This window comes from Python bivittatus, unplaced genomic scaffold (assembly GCF_059951505.1).
Source record: "Python bivittatus isolate LINGU-HERP-01145 unplaced genomic scaffold, Pbiv_v1 ctg000700_np1212, whole genome shotgun sequence".
Taxonomy (NCBI): domain Eukaryota; kingdom Metazoa; phylum Chordata; class Lepidosauria; order Squamata; family Pythonidae; genus Python; species Python bivittatus.
The window spans coordinates 56505126-56532971 of record NW_028277098.1 but is presented as its reverse complement, the minus strand read 5'-3'; the positions used below and the strand labels follow the sequence as shown (position 1 = coordinate 56532971).

Here is a 27846-nt window from a genome sequence, read left to right as displayed (position 1 = left end):
GCAAGACTGCAGTGCTGCAAAGCAACCAAGCGGATTTACATTCCTGCTGACTGTCAGATATTCACAAAACCACTGTGATCCATGCATGCGATGACTGTTAACAAAGGAGCAGCTAGGTGAGTTTTTAATGGGATTGGTCTGTATTCATCATTATTTTAAACTCTAAGGAAAACTCTCCATTTGATTCTGAAAACATAGTCTGTTGGGACTGATCTTTAAACTGGGGTATACCTTTTCCATTTAGATCAGGAAGGAGCAGGATGAGAGAAGAAATTAAACCAAAGGCCTGAACAATAAATTCTCTGTAGAGACAGCTGTGTAAAATGTTATGATTTATATTATAAACTAATTAAGATAACTAGCCAGCCTTTAGGATTTGCTAAATCAATTTTCCCCAATGAGCTGATTTTCAAAACTTGAGCTCTCGTAGCTGATTCAACTGGCTAGAAATGGTAATTAAGGTAGCTGAAGTCCAGCACATCTGGAAGGACATGATTGAAAAAGCCAAGAGACTACAGAAGAACTGCTTTGGATAAGTACAAAACTCAGTGTCTCCTGTGGTTGTAGGTTTTTTCCTTTCCAGATCCTGACCTGAATGTTGCTGTAAGCATAGAGAGGAAATGAATTATTATTTTATAGTCAGCAGTCAGCTTATTCCATTAAAACACTAACCTTTCCTGAATGAAGTCATTTTGGAAAGGGTTTGACCATCCCTTTTAAATGTTTTTTGATAAACCTAGTAAAATAGTCATAGCCTTTGAAATCAAATGGGACTTGATACATTACAGGAAAAAGCTCCCACTGGTCAGCCAATATAAATCTGAAACAATTAGCAAGAAGAGTATACATTAGTCTCATAGTCCTACCCAAATATTTCACACAGATGAGCTGCTAGAGGTGAGTAAAGAGCAGAGAACCTTTGCAAATGTGGTTTCTTCACTCCTGCTTCCCTGCTTTGACAAAATCATTGGTGAGAAATTAAAACACAGCTGCAAATGTAAACCACAGAGAGACTTCAGGAGTTGGCAGTGTAAGGAGCTTAATAAATAAATAAATATCTAAAATGATAAGCATGCTTATTTGAAAATGAACACTGGTACTACCCATGGGTTCAGCTTCAGAGGAATGTATGTTTGAGCAGTAGAGAGAAGTATATTTTATTTTTATTTTTTGAAATTTATCATGAAGTTCAAAGTTCTTATCTGCTCCTAGAAATTCCCTTTGCCTCATCTGTGTCCTCATCTATTGTGCTTGGGTATGATGCCACCATTCAGACCACAGCTTGCTTTAATAAAAGCATTCCTGAAGACAATAGAGAAAGGACCACAGGCTTGCCTTCTCCCTGGACACCTCCTACATAAGGGTCATCTTCCAGTTCATTCTAGGCCATGTGCTCAACCTCTTCAGGGTTGGGAGAAGCCACTTACTGTATTTGCGTTTCTGAATCAGAAGCAGATTTCCAGAATATTCTTTGATTCAACTGGGTTTGTTCTGGAAAGAATTGGCCCAAATCTACACTGCAAGGAAAATATTAAAAGCCAGATGCTTTTACCTGGCTGAAAGATGGCTTAAACAAGTATTCACAGGGAAATAAGATTTAGAGCCACACCCTGTTAAATCTCTCCTTTGTCAAGCTTGATTCCTGGTGACTACATAGACTCATCCGTGTAGTTTTTTGGCAACAAAAGTGGTTTGCTATAGCTTTCTTCCAGGATGTTTGTTCTTGTTTTTTACTTCCCCATCTATCTTATTACCCTGGGACTTCCTTGTGGTCTCCCATCCAAATGCTAACCAAATTTGATTCTGTTTAGCTTTTCATGTACAGCCAAAGTTGGCTAGCTGCTTCCACCTGGCTGGGCTTAGCCAAATATGTATTCTGACTAAATCTTTCTGATATATAATTATTGCACTAAATATTTATATCTGATGCATACTATCCTAGAATCCAAACTTAGAAAAGTTGTGGCTTGTACCTTTTATAAAAAACATAATTAAAAGGAAATAGCAAAAGATAGCTATAAAATAGTTACTAAGTGCACATCAGGCACTAGTGCAGCCATGCACACCTCATCTCACCCCCATTATTCCAAAAGCCCTGGCAAGAGACAGAGCGTTTTAGTGGCCAATCAATCCAGGAAAATGTGACTCCCATCTTTTCTGCAATCCTCCGGCTTTGCAAAGCAGTCATATAAATCTTTCAGTGAAACAAATGGTATCTTTCTTTGTTTCATGTACATGAGGGATGCTGGGACTAGCTATAAACTTTATGAACATCATATTCTTTCAGGAAAGGAAATGCAAGATTAAAAGGGCTCAGGGTTTGTGCAAACAAGGATTTATGGCATTGGTGCTGAAACCTGGCTCCTTGCAGAGAATGGAGCTTTTCATTTGCAATGCTCTTGTCACCAAGGATAGTTATTCTTTTAGATGAGGGAAGAGGAGTAAAAGCAGATTTAGAAATACACTGAGGGGTAATGCAGTATCTAGTCATCATGCATGAAACAGCCACATGGAAATATGTAAAGAGTCTACTAAAATTAAGCATTTTCCCCCATATCTACAAGCAGCTGTTGATCAGACATTAAGTAATGCAGGTATAAATCAACAGGGAGACTTATGTGTATATATAACTCTGTGGCTGTAATGGGAAACTGAATTGCACAAAGGAAAAAGTAAGCAGATTGCACCAGTCAACTATTTTTAGACCTTTGGAGCTGGAGCTTGGTTTCCTTTTCTCAGTGTTACTCTGCGTGCTCTTGAATATTGGAGCTTTTTGGGGAAGGAATGTGAATGTGTAACAGTCCAGTTAAAGTTACTCTTGGGAATAATATTTTCTAAAAATCTGACTACAGTGGTAATTACGTCTGACCCCTAAGCCAGATAAAATTACTTTGCAGCTTCCTGGATTATAATTCTGCTTTTGCCTTCGAATGCAATGGTCAGTGAGTGGCCACTTCTGACCATCAGTCTTGCTTCATTCTGAAATAGCACCATTTGTTTGCAATGTTTGTATTAAAATTAACCATCTTGCAATACTGAGTGCTAGTATCATGTTTAGCACATCCACAACAGACAAATTACGCAGTGGACAGTCTTGTTCTAAAGAGAGTGTCCTTAATACATTCACAATCCATATAGGCAGTTTGTATAGGTTGTGAAAGGATAGTACTGGTTCTCCTTGCCTGAAAAACAAATTATTATTTATCTGAATTTATTAGCAGAAATCAGTCCTGTAGCCTGTAGAAGAGCACACACTGGACAAAAGGAAGAAGCTAAGCAGGTTCATTAGCTTCCTATAAGTGCTAGTCACTGATTCAATCAATGAGGTTTGGAAATTGCACACATACAGATCCCAGCTCTTTTTTTAAAAGTTGCACGCTTAGGCCCATTGCCATGTATAAAATAGTTAAGCCACTTACATTGTTACTTATGGCCAAATGAACTGCTACCATTTAATAGAATTGAGGACAAGTTTGCATACAGTATTTGTTTCATATAATAGTTTCTAGTCTATCCTTAGTCTCTATGAGGACAGGAATGAAGAACAAGAATTTTGTGCAGTAGAAGGATTAGAATGTCCATTGTTAAGAAAGGACTCCCGCCTCTTTTACTGTTGTTAGCAGAGAGTGCTATAATAAATACTATTTTCTTCTTAGTTGTAGAAAACTTGCCCCAGTCTGCATGTGGCCACCTGTAAGGAGAGCAAAACCTTTAAAAAAAAAAAAGTTATGAAATGTTGAAAAGGCACATTTACTTGGAAACCACTTGCCTTGATTCTAATTGAACTTTCTTCCAGTTTGTGCTTAAATTAAAGTTTAATGTAAAACACTTGCAAGCTTGCAAAGACACCATTTAAATACTCTTAGTAAAAAGCCACCCTGCAGCACATATCCAGAATCAACTGCATACATCCTTGTTCTCTGCTAGCTAAAGTCATCATTTTTTCTAACATTTGGATGATGTTTATCTCTTGTCTTCCAAACTGAAAACATAATGCCTCATAGGTCTGGTACACAATACTCCAAGCATTATTTCACCTCGGTGTTATTTAAGAGCAGTATTATATTGGCAATTCTATTTTCAATCCCCTTCTGAAGATTCCAAGCATGGAATTTGCCTTTTTTACAGCAGCTGCATGTGGTTGACATTTTCAATCATGCTATCCATCCTGACTGTGAAATTCCTTTCCTAATTAGGCACTGCCAGCTCAGTACCCATTAATGTATATATGGGAGCTTTTTTGTCCCACAATGCATCACTTTACTCTTGTTTATCCTGAATTGCATTTGCCATTTTGATGCCCAGTCACCAAGCTTGGAGACTTCCTTTCAAAGCTCTTCACAATTTATATACAAGTTTAAAAGCACCAGTTCCACTATGCGCATCTCACCAGTGTTACCTATTTATTCCTACTCTCTTGTTTCCTGCTTTTTTAATCCAAATGCCAAGCCATGATGGCACCTCTCCTTTTATTCCATGACAACTGAGTTTGCTTTGGTGAGGGATTTCGTCAGATGGTTTTTGAAAATCTAAGCATACAATAACACCTTGCTATATGCTTATTGATGCCCTCAAAAAAAAAGTCTAGAAGATGAGCAAAACAAGACTTACTTTTGCAGAACCCATATTGGTTTCTTTTCAGCAAGGCTGCTATGTTTGCTCATTTTCTCTTTAACAATACTTTAAACTACTTTCCTTAAAATAGATGTTAGGATAACCGGCTTATAGTTTCCCTTATCACTCATAAATCTCTTTTCAAAAACTTAGGTCACATAGACTGTTTCAGGCCTTGGTAACAGATGCCAATGTTGAAGACAAATTGCATATTTTTGTGAAAAGGTCAACAATTTCATATTTAAGTTCTTTAAGAATTCTTGCGTGCTTGAGTGAGTTCTGTCTGCCCCTGGAATTTATTTATCTTTAATTTGTCCATTTGATTTATAACATAATCTCTCATTATGACTATTAGTACCATTGTCCAGCTTTCCTCTGGGAAAACCCAGCTGAGGCACAAGCATCTGTTCTACATCTTTCACAGTGAAGAGCGAAATAAAGACTTCCATTCAGTTTCTCTGCTATTCCCCTTTGGCACTCCCATAATGCTCCAATTGCCAACTATCATTCTAACCAGTTTCATATTCCAAATAACCTGAAGATTTTTGTCTTAATACTCTTTGCCATGTGTTCCTCTAAGTCTTACCTGCATCTCTCTTGATTATTTTGGTGGCCAAATAATATGCAGGCAGAGTAGTGACATAATAATGTTATTGGAAGGAGCAGAGATGTAAGGGGAGGTGGGGTGTTGTCTGTTTCCTGTTTGTATTTTACAGATTTCTGGGTGTATAAACCTACTGAGACTAATACACCACTTTTTGTATAAAGAGTTTCCCACTGAAAATTGGCAGGAGACATAATGTTTTTGCTCAGCGGTTTACTGTCAAATTTCAGTGCCATAATCCTAAATCTGGGGACAATGATAAATAGGCTTGGAAACAGCCTGCAGGCTATCCATCCTGCAATGAATCAATGAAAGTATGGAACCAAAAGACATACTGCTGCTATTCCAGACCCTGGGCCAGATGAAGATGCAGGTGCCATGGTCCTACCTGGCTCTACTGATCTTCCCCAGAGTTCTATCCAGAAACAGGTACAAGGCAGGTCATGTTAGAATGGGGTATCTCCCATTCTTTAATACCTACCATCCTCAGCCATAAAAATCACAATATATGTATGGTAAGTTCATAGTATCTATGAGCTATACCTTAGGTACTGAATGTACCTTGAAAGATAACAATGCAATGTTTCTTATGGCACCAACTTTATGTTAAAGACACCTTGACCTATTGCATAACTATAACTGGGTTCACATATTGCACTAAACCTTCTTTAGTTTGTTGAGTAGGCCACAGCCATCTCTGTGAGCCATGGTCCAGAAAACTACATTATGACCTAATGGGAAACGTCAACTCAGTCTTTGTATTGTGATGTGTGCAAAAGTGAGGAATTCTGCCAGAATTGAGTAGGTTGTCAGTCCCAAAGGAATTGTTGGGAATATCTATGGTATGCACAGACAGGGTAAGAGATGAATCCTGACTCTTTGGAAAGTGAGCTGCAGGAAGTGAGGAGTGGTCAAAACCCACCTCCTCCCCTTCTATCTTTTTTAAAGAAACCATCAGGTCAGGATGTTTTACATCTGTCAACATGGAGGTACAACTATAGGGTTTTTTTTCTTCCTTTCCCCTGAAGTCACATCAAGACATACAATTAATTTATTTTGAATTCACAAAAGAAAAAAAAATTAAAATGCCCTGATGTGACTTCAGGAGGGGCGGGAAGAAAGCAAGCCCTTCCCCATGTCCTAGTGCTGAAATAGGGAATGTCCTGACCTGAAGTGTCTTTTGGAAAGATGGGTAGTGTGATGGTAAAATGATTCCCTGAGGGAAGGGTGAACATCTCTTTTGCTAACACCATATTGTTAAAGCCCAGAGACTACTATTCACAGAGCAATATTAATAACCTTGGTAGGGAACATTCTGCTCTTGGACTCCATGAATGAAGTTTGAAAAGCCATTTGGGAGCAGCTCCCTGTAAACAAATTATTTTTTTTTTCCTCAACCTGGTTCCTCTTTAACAAGGAGAGAGAAGGAGTCCCATATTAATAAGTTAATGTTAGATGGCTGTAGGAATGTCTGAGTAGGCTGCTGTCAGAGAAGCTCTCTTAACCTGATAGCTCATCTAGTTTAACTTTCGTCATCTCTTTACTCAGCCACTGCTAACAACGCAATCTAAGTAGGATCCATTTTAGTCTTTCAGACCTGGAACCCCAGACAATACTGCACCCTTTCCCCTAAGTTAGGAAGTCACCCAGTTAACATATGCAAAGTTATGGACCAGGTACTAAATGTTTTATGTTGTAACAATGGCAAGTGGATAAGTATGTATTACAGGAGGAGGAATGACACTGTTTGCTTTTTTTCTCTTCCCCTCAGCTACTGAATTTATCCTCCAGGGTGCAGAAAAGTTCTGGAAGGATTACTAAACTGCCAGGAGGCATACATGCTTTAAAGCTGAGTTCACTTGCTGGCAAAAAAAAAAAAAAATCAAGCCATCTTCTGATCCTAGTTAGAGGGTGGTTCCTTCATTTGAGACCCAGCAACATCCTACAGAGAACTCCAGGACCTCTGAATACATCATGGTGCAGAATAATCTGGATATGGGGGAAACTAGGAAAGGAATCCTGCTGGAACCATTCATCCACCAGGTTGGAGGACATATGAGCATGATGAAGTATGATGACTGCACTGTCTGCAAGCCCCTTGTCTCCCAGGAGCAATGGTTCTATGAATCTCTTCCAACAGCAATGAAACAGTTCACTCCTCATTACAAAGGTAGGGCTAAGATTCGAATCTTGAATGTACCCATTTGGAAATAAAGGCCAGTAGATTCTGAATAAATATAATAAAGATCATGTTGCAAGGTTAATAGTGAGAGGTTAAGGGTGTGTGCTTAGTGAATGATGCTTATATTTTATCTGGAATACCCCCTCTTCTCCAGTTGCCGAGAGGGAAGTGAAGGCAATAGGCCTCATCACCTATAGTTAGTTACTAGATCTTGTCACACAGAGAAATGATATATTGTCCAAAACCATTAAAAATATACAGGCCAGTTGTTGGCAGCTTATGAAAGGAAAGAATGAAACTTGAGACAAGAGCAAGAAAGGGATTGTTGTGTCTTTCTTGGTATTTGTAAGGCAAGGTGATCTTGAGATTCAGGTTGCCCCATAAAAGCCTCACTGGAAGCAATTGCTCTGCCTTGGTCACCAAATTTTATGGACAGTCCAGACAGCATTTGTCCTTTTTTTCATATTTCTATCTACACATTGTTATGAGAGTGCCTCACATCTTCCAAGTTTCAGTGGAACTGTGTCTAAAACCCTGCAAATATAAAGCTAAAACATGTTATATGCAGGGAAAAATGAATATATGATGGAAGATGGCACATGGCAATGTTTAGATAATCTACCTTCCTAATAAGTAAGGCTTGTGCAGACTAAGAAAACAGAAGAAAAATCCCACATTGTGTGGTTTTACTCATTTACAGATGTAAAGTGAGTCTTTTAAATGATGTTGAAAGTGAGGGAATAAATTGCTTCTTTGATATTTGAAATGACAGATGATACCATGGATCCTGTTGTCCAATTGTCAGCCCTGGAAATAATTGCATGGAAGTTATTTTGGGATAAGGTTTGATACTGACAATTCTCATTTGATTTTGGTGAGGTTGGATATATATATATATATATATATGTGTGTGTGTGTGTGTGTGTGTGTGTGTAAACTTTACTGCCTATCAGTCAGGATGCAGCCAATGTTGCTTTAATGTTAGCTATTGCATCAGATGAACAAACTCATGGCGGTTAAAAGCTAGTTGCTGTTGAGATTGCAATCCCAGATGGTTAGAATGCTTTACCATTTTTACATCCACAACTTGGGGGTGGGATGTTAAAAACATTGAATACCCATCAGAAAAAGGGAAAACAAAAGCAATAGCTAAAGTTCTTTTCCAATACACAGAAATAGGAGAAGAAGCCAATTTAATACTGATAGACAAGATCTCCAAAGTCCCCTTATTTAAGAGTTTTTTCCAGTGATGCTGCAGATATTTCAGCAGCAGTGATATGTGTTTGTAAGTTAGTCCATTTGGACTTTGTAATGTTTTGTTTCCATTTAAGAAGACCATCTGTGCACATTATACCTCCCATAATGAGATGTTGCCTCCTAGACTGAAAACAAAAAAACCCAAGCCCAAAGCTGACTAGGATAGGATTTTGGGTGGGGGGGCAGGGAGGGCAAAATCTCTCTCCAACTGCAACCAAAAAAAGAAGTATTTTTCCATAGGTTATTATTTTCTATAGTTTGATTTGTTTTAAATTATGTTATTAATTACTGTAAAAACTTGGCTGGGAAGGACTCAAATTGCAGAGAAGTTTAACCGCCGAGAGTCCCTCCTTGTGGGGGAGTTGGGTGGTGATATAAATTTGACATATAAAATAAATAAATAAATAAAAGTTCCCCCTCTGGTTTTGATCATCACCCCTTCCATATGTAAGGGGTATGATGATCTTGGACTGGAACCACTCTTGTATATCCCTTTGATGTTGTGGGGCTTCCAGTTGTCTTAGAAAGATGAGCCAATATTCAGGGACTTATAAATAAAAGCATGGGGGGGGGGTTTAGGTGGCAAACAAAAAGATAATAAGCTTTAAACAACTTAATCAGATGATATTCATCCTTGCCCATTTCCTGGTATGAGAAGGTACACCATAAAGTGAATTGCTGGGCGATCAGATACACAATACCAGTCCGGACATCTTACCTAATTTTGACACCGATATCTGGAGCTGAAGCTCCAAAGTAGCACATGCTCCAGGATTTCATCATCTCTCAGCCACAAGTGTCTTTTATCAGGAAGACTGTGAGAAGATCTCTTTGCATTCTGTCAAAGGTTTCTTAGAGAAAAGGTAGGATACAAATAACAGAGAAACAGAGTACAAACAAGCTTTAAAATAGTGGAGGCTGGGATGGATCCATTGCATGGGAATTATTTGGATGATTGCAATGTATTATGTAGGGGGCTGCATTTAAAGTCTATTCATACATTCAAGCTTGAGCAGAATATAGCACTAAGATTGCCAAAACTCAGGGTTATGAGTGTGTTAAGCCAGTTCTCCAACCTCTCCAGCTCATGTTCCATTTCTAGGCCTAAACTGCTAGTCTGAACTTCGTTGCCAATGTACGACTCAGCTGCCAATCTGGTCAGTGTCCATGCACAAAGTAAGGTAGAAAAATGTCTTATGCCAGCCTGATGGACCTTTAAGTTTGTTATGACTGGGAATCAGGGTATCTGAAAGTGCCTATCCAGATATTAATACATTCTCCAGAAACACTTCTCATTATATCAGTTTTACATTTTGCTGAAGCCATGCTAGCACCCTGGCTACTTAACAGCCTGTAAGGTCTGGAAAACAAAACATAAATTGAAAAGTACAAACCAGGTCAATAAACCCATAATCTAAACACACGTCACTTCAAACCAACAGTGGAATTTTGCATAATTTTGCTAAGTTCAATTCATGCAAACCCAGAGCTTGGAACAAGTCCATCTGTGTAAAAGAAAACCTCATTTTGAGATATAAAAAGAGCTTGCAGTCAATAATTTTCAAAATGGTATAGGGAACAAAAACATCAGTATGAATTATGTAATAAGAAATATCGCTGCTTCAACCAAAAATATTCTCCCATTCTCTCCAATTTTTAATATATTCAGAATGCACATTGCCTCAGCCATTGTTCATTCTGCCCTGGCTGTGAAGCAGTGGAAGACGGGCTGACCTAATTAAAGCCCCTCCCAGCCCATTTCTTTCTAAGAGGCAAGATTTAAACATAAAATTGTCCCCCTGGGGCTGGGCTGGCATTTTTCCAGCAGAGAGCTGTTTTAAAAGAGTGCCTGCATTTTAAGAGTTCTTGTCTGCACTCACTAGAATATACAATTGCTGCTTCCCACATCTCTTAGTTCATTCTCTTACCATTAACATGAAACCATCATGGTGGCTCATTTTTCCTTGAAAAACAGTGCATACTTTAGGGGCATTCTTTGTATTCACAAAAATAATCTCTCCCTCTCCACAATTGTGCAGAAAAAGCAATGAAACCTGAAGTCTTTTCACAAGTGCTTGCTCCCATCAAAAAGCTGTCTGAAATGCCAGGCCTCTGTAGCAATGCTGTAGGAGTCCAGATGAGATTCTAGATGGCAACAAAAACATACCAAAAAATGTTTTTTTCCCTATCATCTAATGGTTATCTGAATTTTTGCAGCTTAGATATGGTAGGCCTAATCTATAAAAATTAGCATTTTTCTTCCTGTCTTCTTTCTTTGTCTGGCTGTTCTTTTTTTTTTTTTTTTGCTGGCCACTAGTGTCCCAGAAAGGTTTTGCCCAATGGTAGATAAATTCACCCAGGCATGTTTTGCAAGTTTTATTAATCAACAGCTCCATTATATGAATGTTGCACAGATATATCATGTGAAATGCATTCAAAGATATCCTTGTCATGATTACACTCACAGGCAACAATTTTTTGGTGGGCAAAAAAGGAACAAGACCCCCCTTTTTCCTTGTTTCAGGATATGGCTTTCTTACTTTTAGCAAGAAGGCATTTCATGTCTGCAGAAACCACCCCAGGAATTTTCATAAAGTGCTTCCACTTTAAATAGGCTGAAGTACTTTCACAAGAGTAAATTTCACACAGGAATACCCAGCCTGCTGCTTCAAATGGCAGGCTGGAGTGCTAACAACAAATAGCTTCCCAACAAATAGGTTGGTTGGGAACTAGAATGCTTCTTCAGGCAGCTGTTTGAAACTACAAATATGAAAGAACAGTTTGTCATAATTTTGTTTCAGATATTCTCTGGAACATGGATGTAAATTTAATACCTTTATAATGAGGATCTAGTTTTCCTACAAGCTTGGCAGTGGAATTCCTAATTAGTTTATTTTTTACTTTTTTTTAGGGTCTTCCTAATTTATTTTAATTAACTTATTGAAAGAAACCAATAAAACAACTCAAAAAAGAGATGTTCAACAAACTTAATAAGATTATTAGAGTACACATTTGATTCTATAGTCCTAAGGAATGTTATCCTTAATAAAATTCATCAAAGAATATTAAGTATCATGAACACCTTTGGGGTCTGTGTACTTTACTACATTCTTGTTAATTACGCTGCTGGTACCCGGCAGTGCTGGAAATCAGACTCTTCCCTATCACTTGACATACGGTTCATGAAGGATATTACATGGTTGTGGAAAAATTAACATGTAAAATAAGAATGTGGAATTCCTAATTAGGAATACTAGAATGAAATACAAATTTTACTAATTATTCCCCCACAATTTCTTAGGGCATGCCACACCAAAAGAAAGAGAGAGAGAGAGAGAGAGAGAGAGAGAGAGAGAGAGAGCGCGAGCGCATCTGGCTTGCTATCAACATATCCTTAGACATCACCTTTGAAAGAATCTGAACACTTTCCTAGAAAACAAAAGGTCAGGCTAGACGTCACCAGAAATAGCTCTATCCTTTTTGGCAAGGATTCACAGTGGAGTTATAGAGTTAGACATTTTTATAGAGTTGCATATATTTATAAATCCTGAAGGTTTTGTGGTAGTTTAGGAACCATTATGTAATGATGTCACATCGCACAACTTTGCCAGCTACTACCACTTAAGTCTAATACCAGCTAGTACTATTTCAGAAGGCCACTTCCAGAGAAAACAGTATTTTTATTAATTTCAATTCAAATTAGACAACCTTGAACCAAATGCTTTCCTTTGTGCAACATCTTCTCTCCCCAAATTGCTTGTCTAGTTTAATGCTCACTATGAGATGAGACTTATTTTCAGCCAGGTTTTGTTCAGGTTTATATTGCACATAGCAGTAAATAAATGTGCCTATTCATTTAAAAATACACACCCAGGAGCAGAGCTTTAGAGACTCACAGCAAAACAGCTTCTAAGAATTGCTGAGATGTTTCTAACATGATACCTGCTGTAAATATTCTCTTCTGGCTACTGTTGCCATGTACATAACTGAGCAGATTTGAGCGCTGCAGAAGCAAATATACTAAAACTACGTTGCATATGTTGATGGATTCTACAGTCATATACTGCTTATGTTGATGGCACAAGAGTCTTGGCTGTTTATGCTGCAACAGACTAATTGGGGTCTGGCACACTGTTGTATTTGCAAGCTTTTCTCAACTCTCACTTTACCTAACTGACTTTCTCCATAATATCCATAGTACCTTCCAAATATGAATCATGATATCAGGATTTCACTTCTACTGTCTTATCCCTAGAGTTTTTTCCCCCCCATATAGGAGGATGAAGGTTACTTTAAGGATTACAAGCCACCTGGCCCACATTCCTTCCATTTTCTCTCCTGTGAGAAGGGTGCTAGGAGGATGCATATATGGCAGGCAAGCATGCTTCAAGCTGCACTAAAATGTGGGGAAGGCAAAAGCTTGGGAGTGACCAAGAGTTTTTACCAGCCTGCAGTTTTCCCCAATGGACTGCAGATGGCTTCACGGGAGCACAGGAGACTTCCTGTGTTCTCTGCATAGGATAAAATATTATGGTCATTTCTTTGGAATAAGTGGCAATTGCATAACCCTTCCAATGACTGTTGCCATTAATTGAATCTTTCAAATTAGTATATGCTAATTGCATCCCTTTAGCTATCTCAAGTTATTTTGAGATTCATATGCACTACACAAAAGAACAGACCATATTGTAAGCTAGTAGAAAGATTATCACATAATGATAGGCCATGGTCTGTTGAAAAAACACAACTGCTAAACCAAAATTCACGTTTTACTAAACAGAGCAACCAAGTGTACCCAAGATGTTATTCAAAACCAAACTACATTATAGCTTATCACAGTGTGGAAACCCCTCCATAAGAAAATTTTCTGGTTCTGTGGTCTCTCTTCACTGAACTGATGAACAGTCCTGGAATATCCAAACGCTTATAACTTTGCAACATTTCACTTGGTCCTAATGTTGTAGGTTTTGAATTTTTTCCATCAGCCAACAGCAGCATGAGCCCTTCATCCATATTGCATCCTATAATAATACAGTTTGGAAGCCTGAACAACAAGAGGAAGTCTGCTTGTTTAGTTCCTTTCTACTCAGTTACCACCCTCTGGGTCAAGAAGAAATTATGCAGGAAGTGGTCTTATGATGTCCCTCACCTATTAGAGACTTCCAAATGTTTTTTTTTCCCCAAGATAAGCAATTGGCAAGTGGCTCCCTTATCTCGTAGAACATATGAAGGAGCCCTTCTTTTACATTAATCCATTCAGATTAGCTGCATTCTGGTAAACTACTGGTTTATAGTTGATCAATAAAATGAATTGCCCTCTTTTCAAAAAAGCATTAATATAAAACAAGCCAGCATTTATTGCAAACTTTTAAAGACTCGCAGTCTGGGCTCTGGTTCTTAGGATCCTTTCCAGTACTTGTCGTTCTATTCCAGCTCATAAATTTAGGTTATTTTAAAATTGTTTTGCTTTAGCTATGAGATGTGCCTCTCTACCCGACAATTCAGGATTGAATCTGTCCCTGTTTTTGGGCAAAGCACAAAAATAGACAGCTTGATTCATGAGTCAGAATAGCCTTCTCCTGTCTCTTTGGGTACATCCAGAGCAAGCATTTTTAGGTGTTGAGAGGAAGCTGATTCAGCATGCCTGGCATAAGGAGGAGGAATATATGAAGCACTCTACCTTGATGCCATATGATCCAAAGACTAGAGGGATTAAATCTGACAGTGAAATTGATACACTATCACACCAAAACCCTCTGATACACAAAACCCCTTGTTTCAGATATTTCTTCTTCATTTTTAAAAATTTAGCACTGCAATGCAGACACCAGGTGTTGGATGAGCAATCTTTCTGATACAGTCTTTTATTTTCCCTGGTCTTGTTTAAGCAGATGGGAAAAGGAACAGCATCCAGGTTTCCTAGTAGGTGAGAACAGGTGTTTAGGACATCTTGAGACATCTGAGCTAGGAAAATGTAATGAATGTTAAATACAGGCAAAACAAGGTTAGTAGAGTAAGAAGATGCTGCTATGCAGGAACCTTTTTACCGTTAAATTTTAAAGAGATAGATACATTTCCTAGAGTCTTCTAGTGTATGAATTATCTTTGGAAATTGGCTATAAAAATACTATTTCTTGTCAGTTGTTAATACAAATGAGAATGTCAATTGTCTATTCCAGTTTTTGGAATGAAAAAGTTTGATATTCGATCACAACTTCTACATTTGGTATCTGTGGGGGTATTTAGTTTATAGACCATCTTAACAATTGGTGTTGGTTCTAAAGTTGTCCCCTTCTTAATTGCCCCTTGCTTCTATCCCTTGAAAAGCTTGGGCTGCAGTCCCTAGCAGAATATAATGTTTATCTCCATATTGTGAAAGGTATTCAGTTTTTTTTTAAAAAAAAGGTACAGCAAGAGATCAAAAATAGTCAGTTGGCAACTTTGCTTTGCCCTGACTTCCCAGTCTAAAACTCAGAATTATTCAGATACTACTTCAAGTAGCTCATGTTGCTGAGGGGACCCTGACTAATCCTAAAAGAGCAATGCTATGTATAAGACTCTCAGTTGGCGCAGCCGAGAGGAAGTTAGGGCTAGAATTGAAAATGCAATGCTTACTAAGTAGAATCTGGAATATCCTTGAGAAGGTGGCCAACTATCATTGGTGTGTCATCAAAAGGTCAAAGATGCCTTATCCTCCAGCCATGTCCAAAAGTAATATGTCATTTGAAACTATGAGCTGCAACTGTGTCTCCACCAGGCTTTATTGGGAAAGGGATAAATATGTCAAAGATTGTCTGACACCTCAGCCATGTGAGCCCCATTTAAGTCAACAGGAGAAGCATGGCTGAAATATAGAATTACAGAGCACTGTTTATTACATGGAATAAATATTAACTGTTTTTTCATAATTGGGGTTACCTTGTCACAACTTAGAATTAGTCCTGTACCTTTTGAAAGAAGGAAATAGGAAATGACTGAATAACTCTGATTTCTCCCACTCATTTCTCACCGACTCCCCCCCCCCCCCAACCTTGTACACATTTTGCTTTTTAGCAGATTGGATGAAAGGATTGATAGAAGAACCAGTGGGAGAAGCTGCAGTTTCTTTGTCTACTGCAGCTGGTGATTTTAACAGTAGCAGACCTAAATTGAATGTAAAGATCTAAGGCTTATCCAGACATACAGCCCCAAATTCTCTGTTGAAACAGTGCTTGCAAGCTTGTGGCACTATCCAACTGGGAGGGAAATGTTCTTTGAAACCTTCTGGAGTGTGCACATTAAGATTAATTTCTTTACCTACTGAACCCCTGGGATATATAATGGCACATACTTGTCTTGTTCTCACTATGGGGTATCTGTCTCATTTTGGAAATTGCAGCAATTTTATATCTTAAAAAGCCGTTAAGCCCAAATCCTAGCTTACTGACAAAATATTACATAACTGAAACAGACTTGCAGGTTAGCTGTTTATTTAACCATGGTTTTGCTCAATTATAGTTTATTGACTAAGCCATTTTGGCTGGATCCACATATTATACTATGCCATGAACATGGTTTTCAAGACCATAATGGCTTAGTTCACCCAACAAGCTATCTAAAATCGAACATGCACTATGTGGTTGAGCATACTGTTTGAACTCAGCCGGAGTATATAGGGCACTCTGTGTTCAAGGCAAGTGTCAGAAAGATTACTATTCTCTCTATTTCTGAAGATCAGACATCAGAGCAGGCCTGTAGGTAACCCAGATGGTTCCAGTGTGCACAAAAGAGAAATATCTCTCCTGTGGACACTGCTGGAGGATCCTGAAGTTTTGCAGAAATGAAATGTTTAGGGGAAAACCCTTAATTGTGGGGAGGACATGGTGACCTAATGAGAACATGGTATACTCATTAGCCTTGGAATAATGACCGTCTTTGGGGAAAGAAAGAATGCACGGGACAGAGATGGAACTGAATATTTTCAGGAGTGCCTGGGTAATTGTGCTATGATAGATTGTGAAAAAACAAAGATGCCACAGCCATCTGCAATCCTGGGGTCCACCAACAGGGGTCACTACTTGTTAGGCATAGAGAGGAGACCTAGAATTGAGTACTTGTATTAGCCTCTCTCTCTCTGTTTTTAACTTGTCTGCACGTTGCAGATGAGTGCTTTTATGGAACTTTTAAGAAGCCGAGCATTACTGAATAAGGATAAAAGAATGTATCTTTGAGAACATGCTAGAGTTTTAAAGTGTTTGCAACATTTTTTTTCCCCACAAAGATAAATTCATGCACTATCAATTCAATCAGAACCATAAAATGCTTGGCATTATTCTCTCATTAGAAATCTTAGGAAGCTATATCTTTATGGGCAAGGTAATAATCTGATCTGTACAAGAAGTCTGGCCTCTTCCATCACCCCCTTTCTTCTTTTTATTACTTTTGTTTCACCTTTGGACAAAGAATATAATTTTTGCTTGCACTATTTCCATATAGAGTTGTGGTAACAAACAAAAATGTGGATGCTCTTTTTAAAGTAAAAAACATATTGAATGATTGCTATGTTGCAGAGTACAGATTATGTATTCTGCAGTAGGACAGGGGTTTTTTTTAGTGAATAGTTTTGGGTTGTTTTTTTTTTAAGAAAGTCACTTTTACAATTTTTCTTCGTTTATGGTCAACATTACAGGTGAAACAACTCCTTAATTTTCAACTACTGCCCAAGCAAACTGTATTGAGGATGATACAAGTCCATTACCCAATGAACTGTTCTGAGCCTTCAGCACTTGGGAAATGATAAAAACATCTGAGAGGACTATTTTAATTTGATTGTGTCATGTTTGTTCTTGTTTGGAAGATCCTCTTCTAAAATATTTCAACAACAAGTTCTACTTTCTGAGTAACTGGCAGCCCCCACTTCTACTTTCCATGGGGTATTATTTTAGGGCAAGGCAGGTTACTCAAATGTCACATATGTGGCAATGTGGGAAAGGGCTTGTTCTATTTTAGAACAAGTAAAGCAGCAGAGTAGATACCTAAAGGAAAGGTTAAGAGTAGATAATAAGGCTACATACTACTTCCTAATCCCAATTTATGCTGGGGTGAAATCAAACCTTAAAGCGATCTTTTTCATTGCCTGATTTGGATTCTATTTGATTTCCAGAGATCATTATCTCATCTGGGAAGGCACCTCATGCTCTCGTGCCACTCAACAGTGAAGCCCAAGGGAAAGACTGTATATAATAGTAAATCTGTACCTTGTAATCAGATAGCTTCAAAATTCCTGTGAAGTGGACACTGGGATCAATTTGAAATGCAGGAATAGGGTGCTGAATAGGATAGCCATAACTTCTCTTTTACAGAAGTCTATCCTGGAATTAAAGAGCTATGTAGTCCAAGTTTGGTTTAACAATAAAGGATTTTGAAATCTCCAGCCAACAATTTTATTTATTTTATTTATTTATATTTCAAATTTGTCACTGCCCAGCTCACTGTGGAGTGACTCTGGGCGGTTACCAATTACTATCTGGGCAACAGATTGAGCAGGTATACTAGCCACCTGGTCATAGTCTTCTCCAGCATTTAGTGAGATGTAATATATTTCAATTTAATTTACAGTAATTATTTCTAAATTTTTATCTAAAGTATACATATACCTTAATCTGTGAAAACTTTACACAAATTATAGTTCAATTCTGTCTTCTTTTTTGGTGAAGATGGCTATCCTATCAGAATACAGACAACATTTTCTTGCCAAGATTCCTCTAAATTCCTCTCCCTACCCAAGCTGAAGGGCAGGGAATCATACTGAAGATTAAAAAAAAAAATGGGTAGGGAAGACAGTTTTTAAGAAAGGGGGTTATTCCAGTCTCACCTGCCCACTCTGCAGTTTAATTTGTATATTTCATTCTCTACTTTAGGGAGGGAACTTGACACACCCCACATTCTGATGCAGGGATTGGGCCACTAGAATGTCTAATTTGCTTGCCAATCTCCTGTAACTCTGCAGCCTGAGCACACAGTAGGGAATTTTGGATCAATGTGAACATGGGAGACAGAGAATGATTCTTCCCCCATCCATGTGTTGACATCTCCACATATTTTAAAGGATTGGAAGCACACCAAAATAATAAATGTCTCTCAGCCCTTCAGGATAAACCAGGTCAGGAAACACACATTACGTAAAATACTGGGAACTCTATTTTACTGATATAGGCTATAATAACAGAATCTTGAAAGCCTGACAACATTTCTTCTTCCCTTCCTCTTATATCAAAGAGAGTCATTTATATCTTATATCAAAGAGAGTCAAGTCTTGAGTTTCTTTCTCACACATCCCTGTTTTCCTGGGCTAAGTTCATGTTTTCCTAATAGTTGCTGCATATTTTCTTTAATCACTTTAAATTTTCTATTCATGTGGCTTTGGATAGAAAACATAAAGCAGTTGAAGAAAACATGTGACAAGTATTAAACCAAAATGAAGCAGGAAAACAACTTATCAATTTCTGTCACTCCAATTATTTCTTCATAGCTAACACTGTCTTCACACAACCAAAACGATGCCTGTGTACATGGACTTCACCAGATGGAGTACATAAGAATCTAATTAACCATACTATTGCTAAAAGGAAGTAAAGCAGCTCAATTATAGCACCAAAAATATGGCCAGGTGCTGACTGTGGATCACAAGCTGCTCATATGCAAGTGCTAAGTTAAGCTAAAGAAGAAGAAAGCAAACCAGTTTCCACAATATGATTTTGAGCATACACCCAGCATTTTCAAGAACATCAGGAATCACTTTGAAATCCTGAACCTCATTGACAGAGAACCAGAGGAACTAAGAAATGAATTTGAAGAAGTCATTAAGGAGGAATTTGAAAAGATATGGCCAAAGATGAAGAAACCAAGAACCAAGCCAAGAAAAACAAAAATCTCAGGAAAGAACTTAGCAAAGAGTTTCAGACAGCTGTTAGAAGAGACAAGAAGCAATATTACAACAACATCTGTAAAGATATGGAAGATGGAAACAGACATGGAAAAACAAAGTCTTCCAAAAAATCTCTGAACTCAGAAGGAGGTTCCAGCCTCAAATTGGTATAACAAAGGATGCCAATGCACAGACCATAACTGATTCAAAGATCAAACAAAGATGGAAGGAATGTACTTAAATACTGTACAGTAGAGATGTCAACATCGAAGAAACTTTAGAAGATACTCCCTATTTACAAGAAGCTCTAGTACTAGAAGATGACATTAGATCAGCACTCCAGTCATTATCAGGTCAAGAGGCTACAGGAACTGATGGAATACCCACAGAAATATGGCAAGCAACAGAAGAAGAATCAGTAAAGGTTCTAACCAAGCTATGCCAGCAAATTGATACAGTGGCAAACATATTGTCAATCCACATTCCAGTACTACAAGAAAAAGATTTCATAGAGTGTGCAAATTGTTGTAAAACATCCTTATTTTCACTTGCTAGCAAAACAATGCTTAGGATCATCCAACACAAATTAAAGCCCTACATGGAAAAAGAAATGCCAGAAGTTTAAACTGGTTTTTTTAAAAAGCCAAGGAACATGAGATATTATTGCTGATACACATTGGATAACTGAAAAAGCCAAAGAATACTATAAAGAAGTCATAATGTACTTTGTTGATTATAGAAAGGCCTTTGATTGTATCAGTCACATCAAGCTATGGAACGTGCTTAGAAAAATGGGAATCTCAAAACATCTCATTATCCTCATGAGAAACCTATACACAAGTCAGGAAGCTACAGCACAGACATAATGTAGTAAAGAGACTGATTCCAGGTTGGCAAAAGGGTGAGACAAAGCTGTATACTTTCCCCTTATTTATTCAATCTACTGTACAGTATATGCTGAATATATATTAAGGGAAGCTGGATTGGAAGAAGATGAATGTGGTTTTAAACCTGGAGGAAGAAATATCAATAACCTGCTCTGTATTGATGACACTACTCTGATAGCCAAAAATGCAAAGGATTTTTGCAAATCCTGCAACTTCTAATAATCAAAGTCCTGAAGCACACTGAAAAAAATGGGACAAAATTAAATATAAAGAAGACCAAACTAATGACAACAGATACAAAATCCAGCCTTAGAATTGACAATGAGAATATTACAGTGGTAGATGGCTTCTGCCTTTTAGGATCAACCATCATCAGTAAAGGAGCAATCAGTCAAAATATACACCACAGGCTAGTGCTTGGCAGAGCAGCCATGAAGGCCTTTGAAAAGATATTCAAATGCCATGATATGTTATACCTACAAAAATCAGAATTGTGCAAGCAGTGATATTCTCTGTGACTCTCTATGGCAGCAAAAGTTGGACTGTGAAGAAGCAGGATAGAAAGAGTATTGACACTTTTGAACTTTGGTATTGGAAAAGAATCCTGAGGATACCATGGATAGTTAAGAAAACAAACAAATGGATCGCCAAATTAATCAACCCAAAGTTCTCACTCAAGACACAAATGCCCAGGCTCAGATTATTGAGACACATTATGCAAAGACCTAGCTCTCTAGAGAAGGTTTTAATGCTGGGGAAGAGAAGAATAGGATGACCAGAAGGAAGGTGGATGAACTCAGTTACAGTGGTGATGTGTGTACCATTGAAAGACCTGTAGGACCAGGTTAGGGACAAATTGTGATGGAGAAAATCTACCTATGTGGTCGCTAGGAGTCGATACTGACTTGATGGTACCTAATCAATCAATCAATCAATCAATCAGTTTTCTTCAAGGCCATCTCTGTACTCCTCTACAATGTCTCACATAAATGTGGTCTGAAATCAATGTTAAGCAAATAAAAATAATTCAGCTGTATCTGATCATAGGCTATCTAATGCAGCATCTTGTTTCTACAATGACCCAGCAGAACTTGATGGGAGACTCATAAGAAGGTTTGATTGCTGTAGCATTCTCTTAATTATGTTCCCTAGAAATTTGTATCAAGAGACTTGCCATTTCCATTATTGGATCTGCATTACATAGACATACTTAATACTAGTCATTGCTAACCTTTCTTTCCATGAATTTGTTTATGATCTTTTAATGATGTAGTCATCACCACAGTTTGTGGCAACCAGTTCTATAGTTTAATTATGTGTTTTGTATGAAGTACAGTTTCTTTTATTTGCTCTGAATGTGGGGTTCTCAAATTAGTAGTGAACATTTGTTAAACTAGAAAAAAAATTCTGAGATTGTATGGGATTTTATGTATATGAATTTATATATCAGTTCTCCGAGATTCATGCAATCCATTTTCCCACTTAAAGGTATAATATCTGTATATCTCAAGAAGGACAGCATGGGAAATCTGAGTCTCATAGCCTGTCCACAAATAGATAACCAGAATTCCTTGGATAATGCCTCAAAGGAGTGTTCAGTGACAATATGGCAGAAACTCAACCAAGCAAACACCAGCAAGAATGACCACACATTTGTCAAATGGAATCACAGCCCACTCACAAATGTCATTGAAAGCAGGTAAGCAATCCATAGCCAGCAATGCAATACAAAAGAAAAAAGCTTAATTTTCTGGTTTCCATCCACTAAATTCCTGACAAAAATCCCATATTTATCTATGGGCCTTGCCCCACTACTGAGTTCTAGGGCTATCCAACCATTTTGAATTGCCAGAAAACTATCCTAGTATGAATATTTTTAAATAATTTGTTAGATTTATATTTATGTGAATGTCACATTTATATAGCCACCCATCTCACACAAGCGATTTATTTATATTGTACCTTTTCCTCCATTGCCAGTCCCAATCCTGCTTGTATTACCTCTGTTTCCAGCAGGTTACAATTCGTAGCATTCTAATTTACAATGAATGCTGCAGTTTAGCGCCCACATTCTTGACAGTAAGTCAGACTGAACTCAGTGGGACTTACTTCTAAGCAATGTATAGAATTGCTCTGTCAGGCTGCAATCCGAATTGTGGACTTACAGAAATTTACTTCTGACTAAATGGGTTTAAGTTTATGTCTAAAATCCTGCTGAGATTACAAGGATTTAGAAACAAGTATATATGCTGAGACTTACAATGGTCATCTTTTCCTTCTGGACAATAAGCTAATCAGATTCCTTTGTGTCTAGCTGCCATGGGAACACACTACTACAGACAGATCTTCAAGATGTATCGTCACTTATGGAGGATGCCAATGGGAACCGAGAAGAAAATAACCGCTTTAACCCCTGGGGATTGCACTGCCACAAACAGCATCTAAACCGCATGTCTTCCAAGTACAATGAGAATAAACTTCATCGTATCTTTTTTTCCGAATTAGCTGAGCATTATAATATACATATACAATTGATAATTTGTACTTTCTTATGGGCTACTAGTACTGTAATAAATATAAGCATAGAAGGGACAGTTTATCAAATGTTTAAGTGCATATGATAATGACAAAACCTACATCTTAAGCCTAGATTGCATGTCGGTAGGTAAACAATGATTTCAATGGGACCAAAACTGCAGTAATGTACACATGAAACTCGATGAGACTTACTGTCAACTATTTTGATCTGGATTTGCCTATAACAGGAAAAAAATGCAGATTTGAATTTAGTTAGCATTTAACAATTATCAGAAAGGCAGCTGTGTTTCTCTATTATAGTAATAATTAAAAGTGTTAACCTTGTTTATACACCCCATTTCTAGATATTCCTATAAGAAAAGTTTTGTCATTTACAGGAAACAAAATTTGCATCTCATATATTTTGAGTTTTGCTGTTTATATTTGATGTGTGGCAACTTAAGAGTTTTGCATTCCTATAATCCAGATTCCACAGTATTTAAAATTCTGCATTTCCACTACAATGTTACAGAGAGATACCACAGAGTTTGAATTTGTGCTGAACATCTTTTCAGCTATGATTTACATCAGTCAAAAAAAAAAAATAAAGACTATGCACTTAGAAATTCTATTCAATGACCCATGATACCCGCCTCCTAGAACGTATCTGAAAGCCCAACCTTGTAATTAAAACTATCAACCTTTATGCATTGATTGTTGACCTCTCTAGGAGGAAATATTCCACTGACCTTTACCAGGGATAGAAAATGGACAGATAGCTCTGAGACACAAGAATCTTGCCAGGATAAATATGCTGAAATGGAAACAAGAAGCTAAACAGGGAAACTAATGAATGGGAACTGCAAAGTAAACCTAAGTAAAATACGGATTTCTTTAACTAGTACATCCAGAATTTCTGTTGCTAGAAAATGTTGTATCCAAATATAAATACCCATGCATTCTGGACTTAAAGATGGGAACCAGGCAGCATGGTGATGATGCATCAGAGGAGAAGAAAGCACGCCAAATAAGGAAATGTGAACAGAGTACATCAGCCTCCCTCGGAGTCCGCATCTGTGGCATGCAGGTGAGAAGAAATCTATTTTGAAAATTATGTGTGTTACCATTAAAGAGTGCCATGAATTTAGTGATTGTAAATAAAAGAGAAAAAAGAAAGAAATTAAATTGAAATATGATTTTCCTCCAAGCATCTCTGTTTTAGCCTGGGTCTGTGCTTAGAAAGACAAAATATATCTGAAATGCTTGTTGATTGATGACCATTATCTGATGAATAAAGGTAAAATATACCTCTTCAGACCTAAATATTACAGCTTTTCAAAACTAATTTGCAAAAGTTACCTATACATTTCTGAAATCTTCTGGGCAAAAGATTAGACCACATGCTGTTGAAAATCAGTAACAAGCCCTCCACAGAGTAGCTGTTATTAATCTAATAGCAACAGCAACAAAATGTCATCCGGCATCAAAGAAAAACAAGTGTATGGAGACACAAATATACAATGACTAGAGACCACAACTCAGAAGAGGAATGCCCAATTATTTAAATGGACCTGAATTACACTAATTACAATTACCACAGCTTCTTTGCCACTGAAAAAATAAGGACAATTCATATAAAGCAAACATGTTAGAGCTGCAGATTTTATTTTAGAGTTTAATCCTCCTACTTTAATTGAGAGAGACACTTTAGCAGATGATCTGAAGTCATAGACAATCATCAACTAAATGAATTCTTGCTTAGTGGGAGAACAGAAAGCTGTCCTATGGCTTTGAATAATTGCAGCCATGTAACAGTCAAAGCAGTCATTTCTATCAGTATTGCAACTGAAAGAAAATTTCAGAACAGAATTGCCTGAGTGTAAATTTATTTTGCCAGCAAGCACTATTAGATTAAATCCTTTGACATATACATTTTTTAAAAGATGATATAGTAGCTATGAATGTTGCTGGGTAACATGGAAACCAGTAACTATCTCAGCGTAAGTACGTCATTGGTTTATTGAAAGAATACGCTAAAGAGACTTTGAAAAGAAAGACACTATACAAATATAATAAATAGCCTTAAAATGAATGCAAAACCTTGATCCCAGCTTGTACTTTCTCAACACTTCAGTTCCCATATCTATGCAGGACATTATAGTTCTGCCTTGCAGAGATGAAGATAAATATATTAAGCTTCTAATGCACAGATTCAAAATGCACTATTGAGGCTTTCAGAAGGAGCTACATAAAATGACTTAACAAATTACAATCTGCAAAACAGATGGCTAATGTAGATTGTTATTGTTTTTAATTCAAGGTTTACCAGGCAGATACTGTCCAATATATTTGCAAAGATAAGTACTACGGACGGAAACTTTCACCAGATGGCTTCAAGCAAGCCCTCTGCCAGTTCCTTCACAATGGGAATCGTTTTAGAACAGACCTTGTGGAACCAATTCTGTTTCAGCTGAATACTCTGCTATCTGTCATCAAAAACCAGAATTCTTACCGGTTCTTCTCTAGCTCACTTCTCATCAACTATGAGGGACTGGAGAAAACTATGTCCTCAAACAGTGACCCCCAGGGGCATTATCAGAACATAGGCTGCTCTGCTTCACATGGAAATAGCCATCCTAAAGTTGATGTTCGCATGATAGACTTTGCTCACACAACCCACAAAGACTCAAGGTATGAGGGACCAGATCTTGGCTATATTTTTGGTCTAGAAAACTTAATTGAAATTATTCAGAGTATACCCATGGGAGAATGACAATTGCTGAATTTAAAAAGGATTCATGATTTTAAACTGCAGAACCTGTACATTGGGCCGATAGTAGGAAGCAGTCCCAGCTACTACAGCAATAAAAAGGGCAGTTTGTTAAGGAAAGCTCAAATTATGCCAAATGCCACTATGGATTGAGCAGAATTCCTCATAATTGTGAACCATTAGAAGATTTTCTTTTCTAATTTTACTCTTGCCTATTCATGTCATTTGCGAAAAAGAATACTTGAAAAAAACTTGAAGAGTTAAGGACTTTTTTTAATGAAGTACCATTCAGATTTGCAGGACTAGCAAGGAACAAGCAACTACCAAGCTTATGAAAAGAGCTATGCAGATAGGCTGGCAGGTCCTTAAAACAATTCAGCTTAATTCATCCAATTTGATGGGTTAAGAAGGACAATCACTCTTCTACAAGCTTAGCTACTAAACAGCAGTACTTTAAAAACTTTAAATTAACTCCTTGTTCCTTTGTATTCCATGCTAGTGTGTGTGCCAAAGTATTTTCCAAGGGATAAGTACAATCAGAGCCACAATCAGAAGCAGTAGGTACCAGATATTCTCAGAGAAATAATACAAGACGTAGATGGAAGAATAAGGAGAGACTTGGCACAGAGAGGGTGCAAAATCTGGAAAGAGCAGTTATGGAGGGATTCACATCTTGATACTTCATGTTGGAGTGACATTGCCTGAGGAGTTAAGACAATCTTGAAACAGAGGTGCACAGATATCACACTTAAGACCCAAAAGTCATCTAGATATTTTATGTCATCATTTCTGTGCATGTATGTATTTTTTGTGCATGTGGGCAACCTTTACAACAAACTTCACAAAATGTTTACAGGAGTTTGGGATATATTACTGGTAAATAAAGAAGCACTGCTCCCACATCACATGGAAAACCTGTTTGAGTGTTGTAAATACAGAATATATTTAGAAATATGCAGACAAGATAGAATGTGAAACTGTAAATAAAGTGTATGGACCCTGTAACATATTGGCTGTGTCTGTACTTCCTCTATGCTATTCTCACAGGTCTGTGGTATTTACATAATTGCTGTAAAAATCACATTTCCCTAGTTTAAATACCAGACCTCCAGGGAAATCTTTTTGCTATCTAGCTGTTTATTTAATGGGGCCTGTGAGTATCCACAAATTGTGACAGGCAGATTAAATCATTAGGCCAAGTACATATTCCATTTAGCCTGCTGCCCAGCTGCGGGAAATTGCTAGAAATTATTCACAATGTCGAATACTGCTAATGTGCAACTGACATCAGAAAATCCAAAGCAGTTCCATATAGACAGTCATAGTCTCTTGGCACAAATGGCTTTGTCTTCATTTGAGCTGCTTGTTGAATCCAAACCCTTGTTGTGTCAAATATTTAAAAATAATAATTTGACTTTAAGAAAGCAATTCATGCATATGTTCAACCCTAGATTATAACTGGTATAACTGTTAATACAAACTGTAAGATATTGAGCTAGTTCTTCTGAATTAAGCATACAGGTAGTCCTCAACTTATGACCATTCGAAGTTACAGCAGTGCTGAAAAAGGAGACTTACAACTGGTCTTCAAAGTTGTGGCCACCTCAGCACCCCCATGGTCACTTGATCGTGATCTGGGTGCTTGGCAACCCGTTCGCACTTATGACCAATTGCCAAACGCCACACAATCACATGATCGCCATTTGCAACCTTCCATGCCAGCTTCCACAGAAAGTCAAAGGGGAAGCCAGCAGGGAAGATTGCCAGTCACTGGGGTAAGTCTCCCCCACCCATGCACCCTCCCCCAGCCCTTCTCTACTCCCACCATACCAGCCACTCACACCCCCCCACGCACGCTCCGTGATCCGTGTGGCACCTCTTACGCACCCCTGCACACCCTCCCCAACCCGCGTACTGCTGCACACCCTCTCCAACCCTCCTATGCACCCCCATGCACCCCCTTGGTCCCTCCCCCACCTGGCAGCAGCCCCTTACCTGCCTGCCGGCCTGGCACTTGCAACTTTCTGCCAGCTTCCCCACTGACTTTAGTTATGGGAAGCTGGCAGGAAATTTTCTCACCTAATGACCATGGGATTCAGTTAATGATGG

At 37.9% G+C, this 27846-nt stretch overlaps 1 protein-coding gene across 1 annotated transcript; it reads left to right on the top strand.

The window, feature by feature from the left end:
• IP6K3 (inositol hexakisphosphate kinase 3) lies at window positions 1-26730 on the top strand. The gene is made up of 6 exons (XM_007433808.3): window positions 1-116; window positions 6990-7388; window positions 21939-22149; window positions 22765-22934; window positions 23879-24054; window positions 25288-26730. Exons 2-6 carry the CDS (start codon window positions 7193-7195, stop codon window positions 25738-25740), a joined length of 1206 nt encoding a protein of 401 aa, XP_007433870.1. The 5' UTR covers window positions 1-116; window positions 6990-7192; the 3' UTR covers window positions 25741-26730.
• The last annotated feature ends 1116 nt before the right edge of the window (window positions 26731-27846 follow it).

Bases quoted from the DNA above. Each gene is read 5' to 3' on its own strand.
- IP6K3 (XM_007433808.3), top strand. From the start codon at position 7,193: ATGGTGCAGAATAATCTGGATATGGGGGAAACTAGGAAAGGAATCCTG. The intron at 22,150-22,764 runs GTAAGCAATCCA...CTTTGTGTCTAG, and splicing joins ACAAATGTCATTGAAAGCAG to CTGCCATGGGAACACACTAC. The intron at 24,055-25,287 runs GTGAGAAGAAAT...TTTTAATTCAAG, and splicing joins TCCGCATCTGTGGCATGCAG to GTTTACCAGGCAGATACTGT.